Source organism: Leucoraja erinacea, unplaced genomic scaffold (assembly GCF_028641065.1).
Source record: "Leucoraja erinacea ecotype New England unplaced genomic scaffold, Leri_hhj_1 Leri_744S, whole genome shotgun sequence".
Lineage (NCBI taxonomy): Eukaryota > Metazoa > Chordata > Chondrichthyes > Rajiformes > Rajidae > Leucoraja > Leucoraja erinaceus.
In genome coordinates, this window is record NW_026576668.1 from 27,076 (window position 1) to 45,756 (window position 18,681).

At 51.2% G+C, this 18,681-nt stretch overlaps 1 protein-coding gene across 1 annotated transcript; it reads right to left on the reverse strand.

Moving 5' to 3' along the window:
• Positions 1 to 1,766: 1,766 nt before the first annotated feature.
• LOC129694645 (suppressor APC domain-containing protein 2-like) lies at positions 1,767 to 15,626 on the reverse strand. The gene is made up of 5 exons (XM_055631377.1): positions 15,483 to 15,626; positions 9,211 to 9,357; positions 6,530 to 6,631; positions 4,519 to 4,623; positions 1,767 to 2,883 (listed from the first exon to the last, which is right to left on the reverse strand). The coding sequence occupies exons 2-5, from the start codon at positions 9,346 to 9,348 to the stop codon at positions 2,755 to 2,757; spliced, it is 474 nt and encodes a 157-aa protein (XP_055487352.1). The 5' UTR covers positions 9,349 to 9,357; positions 15,483 to 15,626; the 3' UTR covers positions 1,767 to 2,754.
• Between the last annotated feature and the right edge of the window lie 3,055 nt (positions 15,627 to 18,681).

The following is an 18,681-nucleotide window of genomic DNA, read 5'->3' on the forward strand; positions in this document are numbered from 1 at the left end:
TCCTACTCAGTGCCACGTACACGTCGTAGGGGGTGAGTGTGAGGGGTTGGTGATCGGCATGTAGCACAGCCTTGATGGCTGTCTCTAGATTGTCCCTGTCGAAGCGGCCATAGAAGTGATTAAGATCCTCAAGGAAGGAGGCGTCGCTGGATGTGGGGGTGATGTTGGAGGGTCTGTAGTCCGTGATGGCCTGGATGCCTTGCCACATGCGTCGGGGGTCGGAGTTGTTGTTGAAGTGCTCCTCAATCCTGAGCTTATGGCAGTGCTTGGCCTTCCTGATGCCCCTCTTCAGGTTAGCCCTGGATGAACTGTAGGCTTGAGCATCGCCTGACCTGAAAGTGGTGTCCCGTGCTTTCAGCAGTAGCCTGACCTCGCTGTTCATCCATGGCTTCTGATTCGGGTATATGGTCACCTGTTTGAGGGAGGTGACACTATTGATGGTGGAGTTTATAAATTCCAGAACAGAGGATGTGTAGGAATCAATGTCCGTGTGGGAGTCAAGGGTGGCCTGGGCTGCAAACGCCTTCCAGTCAGTGTTTCCAAAACACTGCTGAAGTGTGAAGTCCGCTTCCTCTGACCAGACTTTAACTGTCCTCACAGTTGGTTTAACCCGTCTGATGAGTGGGGAGTACTTAGGGAGCAGGAACAATGAGATGTGATCAGACGGTCCAAGGTGGGGGAGGGGGATGGCTTTGTAAGTTTCAGCCATGTTGGTGTAGACTTTGTCCAGTGTCTTGTCCATTTCTGCACCCTTTCCAACTTATCCTTCCATTATATAGGCTTTCTCCAGTCATCCATCTGGAGTAGGGTTGTGAACTGCCCCGTATTAGCCGGGACATCCCGTACATTGGGCTAAATTGGTTTGTCCCGTACGGGGCCGCCCTTGTCCCGTATTTGACAGCGACTACTTGGGTCGAGGGGACTGTCGGGTCAGAGCGCCACGTCCGGCCCCCGCCTCACCCGTCCCGACGTAGTGCAGCCCATGGAGTGCAGCAGCAGCACCTCGCCCTTGGGCTAAAACCCCTCAGCTGGCCCGCCGGCTGGGCTTTGCGTGCAGTCCAGCACCCGGGGCCAACTCATCATTCACCCAGCCATGGCCCAGTCGGTCAACAAATTGCCGTGGGGGAATTTGTCCCGTATTTTGATCTTTTGCCCCTTATTTGGGAGTGAGAACGTTGGCGACCCTGCCCTTAAGCCAAGAGCATGTTATTGTCAAATGTCCAGTCATATCATATTCATAAATTCATAAGTGATGGGAGCAGAAAGATCCCGTCTCATCCCTTTTAACATCACAGGTGTATAACATCAACCTGCCAAAGGGACTAATAGACCTGTCCCACTATACAAGTTCATTCCAAGAGTTCTCCCGAGTTTCCCCTGATTCGAACTCGGAGATTTACGGTAATGGCCGCTCGTAGGTACTCGGGGCTCTCGTGGACATTTTTCAACATGTTGAAAAATCTTCACGAGTCTTCCCGAGCTTACCGCGTTTCCCCGAGTACCTGCCGTTAGCGTTACGAGCCGCTAAGAGACGTCCCTGAGCTCCGACGTACCCGCTACGTTCATTCTCCGTGCTTACCACGAGTTTGATTTTTGTTTAAACTCGGGAGAGATCTTGGGTAAACTCGTAGAGTGGGACAGGGCTATAACGATGGAAATTAGCTATTGGCTATAATGTTGCAAATTTACATGTAAATGTTTATTAATATGCACTGTCCCTGTTGAAAATAAAAAAACGAATAAAACATTTGAAAATAAAGACACACACAGTTTATCAATGGCAATGATTTATATAAATAGAGAATAAATAGACTGGGTTCTCGAGACGGAACGAGTTATTGCATTTGGCTGCTTCTCGAATGCCTATCAAAGGTCAACGATGAGATGGGATGTCGCTGGTTCGATGTTGGAAGGGTGGAAACTCCGTTTGGGATAAATCCCGATGCTTTTCTGGTCCCAATATTCCAAGTCCGCTGTTCCCAATGGATATAAGTTCCATCCAGAGTATTGGACAGCTTGGGAATTTTCGTCCTGCAGTCGGGATTGAAGTCTAGTGGCTCAAAGTATCCGGGCAGCTTCACAATAGACAACAGGTGCAGGAGGAGGTCATTCGGCCCTTCGAGCCAGCACCGCCATTCAATGTGATCATGGCTGATCATTCACAATCAGTTCCTGCCTTCTCCCCATATCACTGACAATCACTTCCTGCCTTCTCCCCATATTCCCTGACTCCGCTATCTTTAAGAGCCCTATCTAGCTCTCTCTTGAAAGTATCCAGAGAACCGGCCTCCACCACCCTCTGAGGCAGAGAATTCCACAGACTCACAATTCTCTGTGAGAAAAAGTGTTTCCTCGTCTCCGTTCTAAATGGCTTACACCTTATTCTTAAACTGTGTGGCCCCATGGTTCTGGACTCCCCCAACATCGGGAACATGTTTCCTGCCTCTAGCGTGTCCAAACCCTTAATAATCTTATATGTTTCAATAAGATCTCCTCTCATCCTTCTAAACTCCAGTGTGCACAAGCCCAGCCGCTCCATTCTCTCAGCATATGACAGTCCCGCCATCCCGGGAATTAACCTGGTGACCCTACGCTGCACTCCCTCAATAGCAAGAATGTCCTTCCTCAAATTAGGGGACCAAAACTGCACACAATACTCCAGGTGTGGTCTCACTAGAGCCCTGTACAACTGCAGAAGGACCTCTTTGCCCCGAGACTCAACTCCGGATCTATCTGTTCCGCGACATCGCCGGGCTAGATGAGGGAGGAGCCTTCACAACTGGACTCCGAGAAGCCTTGTTTCTGCGCATCGATGAGCCGCTTGATCAGAGCCGCCCTCTCCATCTCCAGAGCCGTGATCCGCCCGCTCTTTACGGACAATTCCTGTCGGGAAGACAAGGAGCATGTTGGAATTTGAAATGGACTCTCGCCCAAGAGTTGGGGAATCGAGGATCAGAGGAGTCCTAGGTTCAAGGAGAAGGGGGGGGGGGGGGGGGAGATTTAATAGGAATACCTTTTTCCACGCAGACCATCCCAACGTTTAAGAAACAGTTAGACAGTTCGGCCGAATGCACTATGGGAACTACACTCGCCCCTCTGCAGGAACTGCAGGCTGATTCCTGGGATGTCACGACTTTCATATGAAGAAAGACTGGATAGACTCGGTTTGGACTCGATAGAATTTAGAAGATTGAGGGGGGGGATCTTATAGAAACTTACAAAATTCTCAAGGGGTTGGACAGGCTAGATGCAGGAAGATTGTTCCCGATGTTGGGGAAGTCCAGAACAAGGGGTCACAGTTTAAGGAAAAAGGGGAAATCTTTTAGGACCGAGATGAGAAAAACATTTTTCACACAGAGAGTGGTGAATCTGTGGAATTCTCTGCCACAGAAGGTAGTTGTGGCCACAGTTCATTGGCTATATTTAAGAGGGAGTTAGATGTGGCCCTTGTGGCTAAAGGGATCAGGAGGTATGGAGAGAAGGCAGGTACAGGATACTGAGTTGGATGATCAGCCATAATCATATTGAATGACAGTGCAGGCTCGAAGGGCCGAATGGCCTATTCCTGCACCTATTTTGTATGTTTTTATGTTTCTATGTAACTATCCATCAGGAGGTGCTGATCCAGAGCCAGCAACATTATGGGGGACCCCTTCCACCCCAGCAACGGACTGTTCCAGCTGCTATGGTCAAGCAAACGCCACTGTTGTCATGCTGTGAAATGTCCCACAGGTCATTAGGACTGTAAACTCTAATCTCACCAGGGACTAACTTTACTGTACCAAACTACTGTTGAGTGTGTCTTTTTAAAATTGGTGTTTTTTTCTCACAAACATGTAATTCCTGATTCTGTTCTTTTCTGTTTTGTTGGGGTTTTTTTGCACAATCTGCGAGCATTTGCCACTTTTCATTTCACTGCACATCTCGTTTGTGTATGTGACGAATAAACTTGACTTGACAGGTACGTGTTTAAGAAGGAACTGCAGATGCTGGAAAAATCAAAGGTAGACAAAAAATGCTGGAGAAACTCAGCGGGTGAGGCAGCATCTATTCCTCGTCCGTGGCGAAACATACGTGGCGAATATTTGTCTGAAGAAGGGTCTCGGCCCAAAACTTTGCCCATTTCCTTCGCTCCATAGATGCTGCCTCACCCACTGAGTTTCTCCAGCATTTTTGTCTATCCTGGCAAATAAAATATGATTATGAATATGATTATTACGATTATCACTTATGACCTTACGACCACTTATAGGGGCAGCAACAAAGTCACAAAGAGTTCAACGTAGTCCCCACTCAGCTTGCCCTCAATGGCGGGGAGGGTCCCTCTAAAGACCGCCTATTGAAGAGAGAGTTCGATCAAGCTCTTAGGGCTAACGGAGTCACAGGGGATATGGGGAGAAGGCAGGAACGGGGTACTGATTGGGGATGATCAGCCATGATCACATTGAAGGGTGGTGCTCGGCTGGAAGGGCCGAATGGCCTACTCCTGCACCTGTCATCTGTGTTTTGTACGTTTACCTTGGTCAACAGGCGGTTCTGTTCCTGCAACGTGCCGACTGACTGCCGCTGGATCCCGGTCACCTTCCAGGGAAGCACGTTGGCGGGGTGATGGATGTACTGCATCTGAAAGCGGAATGGGCGGAGGGCGGAGGTGCGATTAGTCAAAGGGTGACAAACCCAACGTCAGGGCCAAAACCAAACCGTGTGCTTCCTCCTCCCTCTCTCCCTCCTTCCCTCCCTCTCTCCATCTCTCCCTCCGTCCCTCCTTCCCTCCCTCCCTCTCTCTCCCTCCTTCCCTCCCTCCCTCCCCATCTCCCTCCCATCCCCCTCTCCCTCCCTCCTCCCTCCCTCTCCATCCCTCCCTCCCTCCCCATCCCCCTCTCTCCACTCATCCATCCCTGCCTCCCTATCTCCACCCATCCCTCTCTCCCTCTCTCCATCCATCCATGATTGTTGAATGAATGAATGAGTGAGTGAATGAGTGAATGGAGTGAATGAATGGAGTGAATGAATTGAATGAATGAATGAGTGTGAATGAGTGAGTGAATGATTGAGTGATTGAGTGAATGAGTGAGTGAATGAATGAGTGAGTGATTGAATGAATGAGTGATTGAATGAATGAGTGATTGAATGAATGAGTGATTGAATGAATGAGTGATTGAATGAATGAGTGAATGAATGAGTGAATGAATGAGTGAATGAATGATTGAGTGAATGATTGAGTGAATGAATGAATGAATGGGTGAATGATTAAATGAGTGAATGAGTGAATGAACGAGTGATACTTTATTGTCACATTTGACCTGTGACAAGGTATGCAAAGGGCCACCAGCTAAAGGGCACGGACAAAATTCAATGTCATCCCAATGGAGCCTCTTTGTTCTTGCCCCCACCCCCGAGATAAGATAAGAGGTGGGCTTGACATCATGTCCAGCATAGACATGGTGGGCCGAAGGGCCTGTTCCTGCGCTGTACTGTTCTATGGTCTATCTCTGAGGTGTCCCTGAAGAAGCAGAAACATACTAAGTGGAGAATGAGGTGACCGTGGCTGACAAAGGAAGTCAAAGACAGGGCGGCAGAGTCACTGCCTCACGGCGCCAGAGACCCGGGTTCGATCCCGACCACGGATGCTGAGTGTACGGAGTTTGCATGTTCTCCCCGTGACCTGCGTGGATTTTCTCCGGGTGGTCCGGTTTCCTCACACACTCCAAAGACGTGCGGGTTTGTCGGTCGATTGTCTTCAGTATAATAGTAAATTGTGCCTAGCGTGTGTGTAGGATAGTGTTAGTGTGCGGGGATTGCTAGCCGGTGTGGACCCAGTGGGCAGAAGGGGGCTGTCCTCCAGGCTGCCTGTCCCGCTGAGTTTACTCCAGCATTTTAGAAACATATAAACATAGAAAATAGGTGCAGGAGGAGGCCATTCGGCCCTTCGAGCCAGCACCGCCTTTCATTGTGATCATGGCTGATCATTCCCAATCAATAACTCGTGCCTGCCTTCTCCCCATATCCCTTGATTCCACTAGCCCCTAGAGCTCTATCTAACTCTTTTAAATCCATCCAGTGACTTGGCCTCCACTGCCCTCTGTGGCAGGGAATTCCACAAATTCACAACTCTCTGGGTGAAAAAGCTTTTTCTCACCTCAGTCTTAAATGGCCTCCCCTTTATTCTAAGACTGTGGCCCCTGGTTCTGGACTCGCCCAACATTGGGAAAATTTTTCCTGCATCTAGCTTGTCCAGTCCTTTTATAATTTTATATGTTTCCATAAGACCCCCCCCCACCCCCCTCATCCTTCTAAACTCCAGTGAATACAAGCCTAATATTTTCAATCTTTCCTCATATGACAGTCCCGCCATCCAAGGGATCAATCTGGTGAACCTACGCTGCACTGCCTCAATCACTCTATTTTGTGTCCAAATTAGTGTAAATCAGCATCTGCAGTGCACTGGTTCAACACCCCCCCCCCCCCCCCACACCCCCACCCCCACCCCCACCCCCCACACAACAAACCCTCCACATGGGCCACAGACCTGTCCAGGGGTAGATATGAGGTCGCTGAGGCAGGAGTTGACTTCCTGGATCTTGGCCAAGAGAAGACAAGCTCGGTTGGGCCGAGGGTCGACGGGGCGATCCTGGAAGGGAAGGAGATGGGGTTGAGAATCAGGTTGGGTGGGGTGGGGAGGTGGGAGAGAGAGAGGGCTGGATGGAGTCAAGCTGGTTGGTGGTGGGTAGGGCGAAGTGTGTGTGGGGGGTGGACTAGGGTTAGCCAACTTCCCACTCCCAGCTAAGGGACAAAGGAGACCTGGGGGTGGAGAGTGTTGCACAAAGCCACGGCCTGCAACAGGTACTTGAGCCGGTTCACGGACAAGTCCACCGCCGGCCACTTCCCCGGCGAGGAAGAGACCGTGTTCCACGTCTACGTGCAGTGTTCGAGGTTGCAGCCACTGTTCGATTATCTAAAGGGGCTGCTCCTCACGTTTTGGCTCCACTTTAGTCCGACGCTACTGATTTTTGGGCACCCCGGTACATAGAAACATAGAAACATAGAAAATAGGTGCAGGAGTAGGCCATTCGGCCCTTAGAGCCTGCACCGCCATTCAATATGATCATCCAACTCAGTATCCCATCCCTGCCTTCTCTCCATACCCCTGATCCCTTTAGCCACAAGGGCAACATCTAACTCCCTCTTAAATATAGCCAATGAACTGTGTGGCCTCAACTACCTTCTGTGGCAGAGGGTTCCACAGATTCACCACTCTCTGTGTGAAAAATGTTTTCCTCATCTTGGTCCTAAAAGATTTCCCCCTTATCCTTAAACTGTGACCCCCTTGTTCTGGACTTCCCCAACATCGGGAACAATCTTCCTGCATCTAGCCTGTCCAACCCCTCGAGAATTTTGTAAGATTAAGTCTACGAGGGGGGACGGTCGGGTGGGAGGAGGGGGTCTCCCTGTCGATCTGCTCCTGCCAAGATGGCCATTCGCGGGTCCAGGCAGCGGGCAGTCGATGGCCGCACAGGGGTTGACCGCCTGCCCCTTTTCCGGGCCTACGTCCGTGCCCGCGTGTCCCTGGAGAGAGAACACACACACGGTGACCACGGGGACTCTGGAGGCCGCCCGCAAACGCTGGTCGCCGCGGAAACTCGATTGTATTGTTGATAAAAATGTTCATATTTTAATTTGAGAACTTTGATTGTAAACTGCCTATATAGGCAATCTTTGATCGTGTTACTCCCTCTGTATTTTTGTTTGTTCAGAATAAAAGCATTTCGTATTAAAACAAAAACGTAGTGACAAAAAGGTACAAAATGCCCCGAAGGCAATTTGTTGGCCGACTGGGCCGTGGCTGAGTGAGGCCATGATTGCCAGAGTGAGTCCCACCGTAAATTGGAGTCCCAGCACTTCAACTCCCCCTCCCATTCCCAATCCGACCTTTCTGTCCTGGGCCTCCTCCATGACCACAGCGAGTCCCACCGCTAATTGGAGGAGCAGCACCTCATATTTCGCTTGGGCAGTTTACACCCCAGCGGTATGAACATTGACTTTTCATTGCAATCATGGCTGATGGTCCCCAATCAATAACCCGTGCCAGCTTTATCCCCATATCCCTTGAATCCACTAGCCCCTAGAGCTTTATCAAACTCTCTCTTAAATCCATCCAGTACTTGGCCTCCACTGCCCTCTTTGGCAGGGAATTCCACAAATTCACAACTCTCTGGGTGAAAACGTTTTTTCTCACCTTAGTCTTAAATGGCCTCCCCTTTATTCTACCACTGTGTGGCCCCTGGTTCTGAACCTGCCCAATATTGGGAACATTTTTCCTGCATCTAGCTTGTCCAGTCCTTTTATAATTGTATACGTTTCTATAAGATACCCCCTCATCCTTCTAAACTCCAGTGAATACAAGCCTAGCCTTTTCAATCTTTCCTCATATGACAGTCCCGCCATCCCAGGTATCAATCTCGTGAACCTACGCTGCACTGCCTCAATCACAAGAATGTCCTTCCTCAAATTAGGAGACCAAAACTGTACACAATACGCCAGATGTGGTCTCACCAGAGCCCTATACAACTGCAGAAGAACCTCTCTACTCCTATACTGAAATCCTCTTGTTATGAAGCTGGGAGCGAGTGGAGACATATCCTGCTGGAAGTCCAACCAGGACAACGAGCCTTGTTTCGAACAATAGACAATAGACAATAGGTGCAGGAGGAGGCCATTCAGCCCTTCGAGCTAGCACCACCATTCAATGTGATCATGGCTAATCATCCCCAATCAGTACCCCGTTCCTGCCTTCTCCCCATATCCCCTGACTCCGCTATCTTTGAGAGCCCTATCTAGCTCTCTCTTGAAAGTATCTAGAGAACCGGCCTCCACCGCCCTCTGAGGCAGAGAATTCCACAGATGCGTGGAGATGTTGGAGATGCGTTAGGCATTTCCTCCCAGCGGAGACTGGACCATTGCATCTGCAGAACCGCAGAAACACGGAACTGCAGGTGCTGGTCCCCCGAGGAAAGAAACAAAATGCTGGAGTAATTTTTCCTTCGGGAAAAATGGGGTAATAGCCAGACGACAGCTGCGTTAACGATCAGAGCCACCGCTGGAATAGGATGGGGGGGGGGGGGGGGGGGTCCGCCCTTAACCAGCCCCCCGTGGTTGTCACCATGCGCACCCGCTAATCCTTCTCCCCACCCTCCCCCGCCCTGAACTCACGGTGTCTCCGAAGCCCCTCTTGGCCTGGTCTTGTCTCCCCTTCACTCCGTGGATCTGCTGCAAGTACCAGACTCGCGTACGATCCACCATCTCCAGGCCGTGCAAGAGAGCGTCTCTCTCCCTCTCCAGCTCCTTCATCTGTTTCAGCTGCGTGGAGAAACGGGGCCCCCATTATTGACGAGCCACAACCTGATCAAAACAGCTTCTCTCCGAAGAGGCCGCTCCCACCGTAACTCCCTGCTCAATTCGTCCCTTCCCACACAAACCACCCCCTCCCCCGGTACTTTCCCTTGCAACCGCAGGAAATGCTACACTTGTCGCTTTACCTCCCCCCCCCTTGACTCCATCCAAGGACCCAAGCAGTCTTTCCAGGTGCGGCAGAGGTTCACCTGCACCTCCTCCAACCTCATCTATTGCATCCGCTGCTCTAGGTGTCAGCTGCTCTACATCGGTGAGACCAAGCGCAGGCTTGGCGATCGCTTCGCCCAACACCTCCGCTCGGTTCACAATAACCAACCTGATCTCCCGGTGGCTCAGCACTTCAACTCCCCCTCCCATTCCCAATCCGACCTTTCTGTCCTGGGCCTCCTCCATGGCCAGAGTGAGTCCCACCGCAAATTGGAGGAGCAGCACCTCATATTTCGCTTGGGTAGTTTACACCCCAGCGGTATGAACATTGACTTCTCCAATTTCAGGTAGTCCCTGCTTTCTCCCTCCTTCCCCTCCCCTTCCCAGCTCTCCCACAGCCCACTGTCTCCGCCTCTTCCCGCCTCCCTCCTACATCATTCTGAAGAAGGGTCTCAACCCGAAACATCACCTATTTCTTTTGCTCCATAGATGCTGCCTCACCCGCTGAGTTCCTCCAGCATTTTTGTCTACCTTTTTTTCCCCACGAGTAGTAGCTCCACTCAATAACCAAAAATCTGTAACCTCCTTTTGCTCTGGTATTTTATTTACAAGAGATACAAGATACATTTAATTGTCATTTGGACCCCTTGAGGTCCAAACGAAATGCCGTTTCTGCAGCCATACATTACAAACAAATAGACCCAAGACACAACATAATTTACATAAACATCCATCACATCGCTGTGATGGAAGGCCAAATAAACTTATCTCTCCACTGCACTCTCCCCCCCCCCCCCGTGTCAGAGTCAAAGTCAAAGCCCCCGGCTGGCGATGGCGATTGTCCCGCGGCCATTTAAGCCACACCGGGTGATGCAAGGTCGCACACCGGGTCTTGGTGTTAGAGCCCCCGGCGTGCGCGCTCGCAGAGTCCCGCGGCCATTCCAAGCCGCGCGGGGCGGTGATGTCAGGCCCCGCTCCAGGAGCTCTTCGACCCTGCAACTCGGGCGGGGGAAGTCGCCGTTGCGAGAGCCCTGAAAAGCGGTCTCCCTCCAGGGACCCGAGGGCTCCCGGTGCCGCCGTCCACAGACCTGCAGTTGAAGCCTCCGACTCTCCGGTCAGGCCGCAGCAGCAGCAGCAGCAGCAGCAGCAGCGCTCCTCCACCACTCCACCCGCTCCGGACTTGGCCAGCCCCGCGACGGTGAGGTGAGTCGTCGGCACCAGAGTCCCCGGTCTCTTCTTGTTGGAGGCCGTTCCTCATTGCAGCCCCAACGATAACGGAAACCCGACGAGAAAAGGTCGGGTCTCCCGTGCAGGGAGAGATTTAAAAAGTTTCCCCCTCCCCCCCCCCCTCCCCCACACACACACACCCTAACAAAAAAAATAACAAAAACTACATAAAAACATAGACAGAAAATAATAAAACGCGGACGGGCTGCAGAGGCCGCTGCTGACCAGAGTCGCGCCGCCCACCGGAATTTAATTCACATGTTCAATCAATAATGTTTCATTAATAATGTTTAATGTTTTATGTGTCGTCCCTAACTGTCACTGCATGTCATGTTTTCACTTGTGGGTGGAGCACCAAGGCAAATTCCTTGTATGTGAATACTTGGCCAATAAACCTGTTCATTCATTCATTCACTTGTTCCTTCTCGCCAGAGATGCCGCCTGCCCCAACTGAGTTACTCTGGCTTTTTGTGCCTATCTCCCATTATCCATCGACTGATACTTTATTGTGGATAGACATTAGACAATAGTCAACAGGTGCAGGAGTAGGCCATTCGGCCCTTCGAGCCAGCACCGCCATTCAATGTGATCATGGCTGATCACCCCCAATCAGTACCCCATACCTGCCTTCTCCCCATATCCCATGACTCCGCTATCTTTAAGAGCCCTATCTAGCTCTCTCTTGAAAGTGGTTAGAGTTGCTGCCTCACAGCGCCAGAGACCCGGGTTCGATCCCGACTACAGGTGCTGTCTGTACGGAGTTTGCACGTTCTCCCCGTGACCTGCTTGGGTTTTATCGAATATCTTTGGTTTCTTCCCAAACTCTGCAGACGTACAGGTTAATAGGCTTGGTGCAAATGTACGGTTGTCCCTATTGTGTGTAGGATAATGTAAGTGTGCGGGGATCATTGGTCGGTTCGGACTCGGTGGGACAAAGGGCCTGTTTCCGTGCTGTATCTCTGAACTAAACATGCGGCATTCTTTTGTTTTGTTTAGTTTAGAGATCCAGCACGGAAACAGGCCCTTCGGCTCACCGGGTCCGTGCCGACCAGCGATCCCCGCCACACTAACACTATCCTACACACACTAGGGACAATTTTTACATTTACACCAAGCAGATTAACCTACAAGCCTGCACGTCTTTGGAGTGTGGGAGGAAACCGAAGATCTCGGAGAAAACCCACGCAGGTCACGGGGAGAACGTGCAAACTCCGTACAGACAGCACCCGTAGTCGGGATGGAACCCGGGTCTCCGGCGCTGCAAGCCACAGGCGCAGTAAGGCGGCAACTCTACCGCTGCACATGGTACACAAACTACACGAGGTATGCGAATAGTCACCACCTAAGGGGCGCCCATAGCCACAAAGTGTTCAATGGAGTCCCGACGGTTCTGGGTGGTCCCGCCACGCTTGGACCATCTTTATTCCCTCCAACCTCCAGCACCCACTCAATCGACCTTCCGTAGTCGATCGGCGGGTTCTATTTGCACCCCCTGTGGCCGGGGCTCCGGAACTCCGACCCGGCCAGAGCCAGCTGAGCCGTTCCCTTTGATGGCTTCCGAGGCCGACTGAATATTATCAGAATGGTGTCAAGTTGGGAAAAGGGGAAGTACAATGGGATCTGGGGGTCCTTGTTCATCAGTCAATGAAAGTAAACATGCAGGTACATCAGGCAGTGAAGAAAGTGAATGGCATGTTGGCCTTCATAACAAGAGGAATCGAATATAGGAGCAAAGAGGTCCTTCTGCAGTTGTACAGGGCCCTAGTGAGACCACACCTGGAGTATTGTGTGCAGTTTCGATCCCCTACTTGGAGGAAGGACATTCTTGCTATTGAGGGAGTGCAGCGTAGGTTTACAAGGTTAATTCCCGGGATGGCGGGACTGTCATATGCTGAGAGAATGGAGCAGCTGGGCTTGTACACTCTGGAGTTTAGAAGGGTGAGAGGGTATCTCATTGAAACATATCAAACTATTATGGGTTTGGACACGAGAGGCAGGAAACATGTTCCCGATGTTGGGGGAGTAGAGAACCAGGGGCCACACAAAGTTTATGAATAAGGGGTAAGCCATTTCGTACAGAGATGTGGAAAAACAGAGTTGTGAGTCTGTGGAATTCTCTGCCTGAGAGGGCGCTGGAGGCCGGTTTCCTGGATGCTTTCAAGAGAGAGCGGAGTCAGGGGATATGGGGAGAAGGCAGGAATGGGGTACTGATTGTGGATGATCAGCCATGATCATATTGAATGGCGGTGCTGGCCATTGGGTATTCCAGTCCCGTTGGACTCCTCTCTGTTGTTCCGGGAACACGGATAATCCAGGAAGGCTCTGGAACCATGAATGCCGGAATACCGATGGCGGAGCTGCATAACCACCAGGGGGCAGCACAATGTCATTCGAATGAATGAATAAATTTATTGGCCAAGTATTCACATACAAGGAATTTGCCTTGGTGCTCCACCCGCAAGTGACAACATGACATGCAGTGACAGTTAGGAATGACACATAAAACATTAAATATTAATAATAAAACATTATCGATTAAACATGTGAATTAAATTAAATACCAGAGCAAAAGGAGGCTACAGATTTTTGGTTATTGAGGCGAGCTACCTACTGGTGGAAAAAAGCTGTTTTTAGGTTCGGCTGTGGCAGCTTTGACAGTCCGGAGTAGCCTTCCAGAGGGAAGTGATTCAAAGAGTTTGTGGCCAGAGATAATCTTACCCGCTCGCTTCCTGGCCCTTGCAGCGGCAGTGATGGTTTCAACAATGGAGAGAAGGAATAGATGACGTTTTGAGTGGAGACCCTTCTTCAGACTGATGTGGGGGGGTAATGGGGGGGGGGGGGGGGGGGAAGAAAGGAAGAGGCGGAGACAGTGGGCTCTGGGAGAGCTGGGAAGGGGAGGGGAAGGAGAAAGCAGGGACTACCTGAAATTGGAGAAGTCAATGTTCATACTGCTGGGGTGTAAACTGCCCAAGCGAAATATGAGGTGCTGCTCCTCCAATTTACGGTGGGACTCACTCTGGCCATGGAGGAGGCCCAGGACAGAAAGATCGGATTCGGAATGGGAGGGGGAGTTGAAGTGCTGGGCCACCGGGAGATCAATACAATTACTAACTTGATATTGATTTTATGGAGTTCTCTAACTTGAAGCAACTCCTGAATCCCTTCTCTCTCTACCCCTCCCCCACCCAAGTCGTACCAGCTTCCAAGTTGTCTCATTGTCGGTAACTGGTTTTCCACCTAGACCACAGTCAACAATGGCCTGTTTCCTTCACCATCGTTACTTATTTGCATATCTCACAGAGTGATGCTGAGCAGTAACAGGCCCTTCAGCCCAACTTGCCCACACCGGCCAACAATGTCCCAGCCTCATTAGTCCCCACCTGCCTGCGTTGGTCCATATCCCTCCAAACCTGTCCTATCCATGTACCTGTCTAACTGTTTCTTAAACGTTGGGATAGTCCCAGCCTCAACTACCTCCTCTGGCAGCTCGTTCCATACACCCACCACCCTCTGTGTGAAAAAGTTACCCCGCAGATTCCTATTAAATCTTTTCCCCTTCACCTTGAACCTATGTCCACTGGTCCTCGATTCCCCTACTCTGGGCAAGAGACTCTGTGCATCTACCCGATCTATTCCTCTCATGATCTTATGCACCTATACAGTATCAGATCTTTCATTCTGAAATAGGGTTTCGGCCCGAAATGTTGCCTATTTCCTTCACTCCATAAATGCTGCCTCACCCGCTGAGTTTCTCCAGCATTTTTATCTACCTTAATAATCTTATATGTTTCAATAAGATACCCTCTCATCCTTCTAAACTCTAAATCTACCTAAGATCTTTAATTTATTTGTTCTGTATCTCTCCACATCACCATCTATATCTGTCATTCCCCTCTCCACCGACTCTCAGTCTGAAGAAGGGTCTCGACCCGAAACGTCACCCATTCCTTCTCCCCAGAGATGCTGCCTGTCCCGCTGAGTTACTCCGGCTGTTTGTACCTATCCATCCAATTTGGCCCAAAATACGGGATGTCCCGGCTAACACGGGACAGTTGGCAACCCTACTCCTCACACCCCCCCATTCCGCCCCCTTCCACTCTCCTCCCCCCCCCCACCCTGCCCTGCCTCATTCTTCCATAACCCTCATCCTCCACACAATCCCCCCTCTCTCCCCTCCACATCCACACTCCCCTCCCCCTCTCCCCCTCACTTCCTTGTCTTCCTTCCCCTCCCCCTTTCTCTTCCCTCCCATTCCCCCCACCTCAACTACCCCCCTCCCCCTCCATCCTCCCCCTCCATCCCCTCTCCCATCTCCTCTCCCCTACCCCCTCTCCTCTCCCTCTCCCCCCCCTCCCTACCCTCGCCCCCATCTCCCCTTCCCTTCCCATCCCATTCTCATCCCCCTTCCCTCCTACCCCCCCCCCTTCCTCTCCCTCTCTCCCCTCCCCCTCCCCACCCCTCTCCGCCCTCTCCCACTCCCCCCTCTCTCACCCCCCCTTCCTCCCTTCACCCCTTTCCTCCCATCCCATTCTTTTCCCCCTCCATTTCCTCTCCATCGCCTCTCCCCATACCCCCTCTCTCACTGCCCTCATTCTACCCCCTCCTCCCTCCTTCCCTTCCCCCTCCCCAACCACCCCACCCCTCCCCAATTCACCCCCTCCATCCCCACTCCATTTCCTCTCCCCCCCCCCACTCACCACATCATAATCCACGCCGCCGGTGATGGTGTGCCGCCTGTGTTCACCGCGGCACGTGTCGCTACGCCGCTGGGCTGCCCGATCCACGGAGCTGGTGATACTGTGCGATCGGCTCACGGGCGGCCCCTCGCCGCGCTCTCTGGGGGGGGGGGGGGGGGGGGGGGGGGGGGGGGGGGTGGGGGGGGATGGGGTGGAGAAAGAGACTTCGCTTAAACCGGGGAGGTGGGGAAATCCTCCACGTCCTGGCGTTCCGTGCCACCACCAGCCGGAGCAGGCGGTCCCCATCGGAGGCCTCTCTATCCGGCAGTCCACCCCCTGTACACCAGGGACCAGGGGTGGAGAGCGTCCCACAAGGCTGCGGTCTGTAGCCGGTTCACGGGCTCGCCAGCCGCCCGGCGCTTCCGTGGCGTGGAAGAGACCGTGTTCCATCTGTACGTGCAGCATGAGAGGTTGCAGCCCCTGTGTGACTATCTGAAGGGGGCTGCTCCTCAAGCATTGGCTACATTTCAGCCCTGATATCTGGGCACCCGCTACAGAGCAGGGAGGGGCCCCAATAGACAATAGTTGCACGAGTAGGCCATTCGGCCCTTCGAGCCAGCACCGCCATTAAATGTGATCACGGCTGATCATCCCCAATCAGTACCCCGTTCCAGCCTTCTCCCCATATCCCCTGACTCCGCTATCTTTAAGAGCCCTATCTAACTCTCTCTTGCAAGCATCCAGAGAACCGGCCTCCACCGCCCTCCGAGGCAGAGAATTCCACAGACTCAACACTCTCTGCGAGAAAAGTGTTTCCTCGTCTCCGTTCTAAACGGTCCACCCCTTTATTCTTAAACTGTGTGGCCCCTGGTTCTGGACTCCCCCCAACATCAGGAACATGTTTCCTGCCTCTGGCGTGTCTAAACCCTTAAGAAATCTGTGAAGAAGGGTTTAGGCCTAAACGTTGCCTATTTCCTTTACTCCATAGATGCTGCCGCACCCGCTGAGTTTCTCCAGCATTTATGTCTACCTTAACAATCTTATATGTTTCAATGAGATCTCCCTCTCATCCTTCTCAACTCCAGAGTGTACAAGCCCAGCTGCTCCATTCTCTCAGCATATGACAGTGTCAGTGGCACTTCATTCTATCAACAAGAATAGGTCTGAAGAAGAGACGCAGGGTTGTAAGCTGTTATACACGTCTATAGGATCATCCCTGGGGAAGATGGGCCAAAGGGCCTGTTTTCACACATTATCTACATCCCTCTCTAAAGTTCCTGATCTTTGCCACTGAAGGCAGTGGAGGCCAATTCACTGGATGCATTCAAGAGCCAAGAGTCAAGAGACTTTATTGGCCTGTTTCCCAGTTAGGACAATGAAATTCTAGCTTTGCTTCAGCACAACATAGTAGGCATGAATACAGAACAGATCAGTGTGTCTATATACCATTGAATATATATACACACACACATAAATAAACAGATAAAGTGCAATGGGCTGTTATAGTTCAGAGTTTTGTTTGAAGTTGAGTTTAATAGCCTGATGGCTGTGGGGAAGCAGCTATTCCTGAACCTGGTTGTTGCAGATTTCAGGCTCCTGTACCTTCAACCTGAAGGCAGCGGGGAGATGAGTGTGTGGCCAGGATGGTGTGGGTCCTTGATGATGCTATCAGCCTTTTTGAGGCAGCGACTGCGATAAATCCCCTCGATGGTGGGGAGGTCAGAGCCGATGATAGACTGGGCCGTGGTTTACTACTTTTTGTAGTCTTTTCCGCTCCTGGGCGCTCAAGTTGCCGAACCAAGCCACGATGCAACCGGTCAGTATGCTCTCGACTGTGCACCTGTAGAAGTTAGAGAGAGTCCTCCTTGATCTACCGACTCTCCATAATCTTCCCAGGAAGTAGAGGCGCTGATGTGCTTTCTTTCGAGAGAGTTGGATATGGCTCTTGGGGCGAATGGAATCAAGTGATATGGGGAGAAGGCAGGAACAGAGGGTATGGATTCTGGATGATCAGCCATGATCACATTGAATGGCGGTGTTGGCTCGAAGGGCCGAATGCCCTACTCCTGCACCTATTGTCTATGTTTCTATGATCCACGAGTAAAGGCCGATCCGCTCTCCGGGTTTTGCCATCTACCCTCATGGTATTCAGAGCTAATTGTGGTCTGCAACACATATTCATCCATGTGTGAGATCAGTGTCTACGCTCTGCTAACTTTTCGCCTTGTGTTTGTCAGCTGGGGGAAGTGTCACTGCATCTGCAGGGTGGTTCAGAGCGAGAAGAAGGGTCTCGACCCGAAACATCACCCATTCCTTCTCTCCAGAGATGCTGCCTGTCCCGCTGAGTTACTCCGGATTTTTGTGTCCACCTTCACAGGATGAATGGCTCAACAGACAATAGGTGCAGGAGTAGGCCATTCGGCCCTTCGAGCCAGCACCGCCATTCAATGTGATCATGTCTGATCATCCCCAACCCTGCCTTCTCCCCATATTCCCAGACTCTGCTATCTTTAAGAGCCCTACGATTTCATTCAATGCATCTTCAGAAGGTGATTCTGGCCTAATTTCCAAATTAAGACATCGTTATTCAATAGACAATAGGTGCAGGAGTAGGCCATTCGGCCCTTCAAGCCAGTACCATTATTCAATGTGATCATGGCTGATCATCCCCAATCAGTACCCCGTTCCTGCCTTCTCCCCATATCCCCTGACTCCGCTATCTTTACGAGCCCTATCAAGCTCTCTCTTTAAAGTATCCAGAGAACCGGCCTCCACCGCCCTCTGAGACAGAGAATTCCACAGACTCACAACTCTCTGTGAGAAAAAGTGTTTCCTCATCTCCGTTCTAAATGGCTTACCCCTTAGTCTTAATCTGTGTGACCCCTGGTTCTGGACTCCCCCAACATCGGGAACATGTTTCCTGCCTCTAATGTGTCCAAACCATTAATAATCTTATATGTTTCAATGAGATTCCCTCTCATCCTTCTAAACTCCAGAGTGTACAAGCCCTGACCTCCCATCTACCTCATTGGACGCCTTTGAACAATCTTTAATTGGACGTCTATGTTCCCTTGTAGTAAAATTCTTAAGGGGTTGGACAGGCTAGATGCAGGAAGATTATTCCCGATGTTGGGGAAGTCCAGAACAAGGGGTCACAGTTTAAGGATAATGGGGAAGTCTTTTAGGACCGAGATGAGAAAATCATTTTTTACACAGAGAG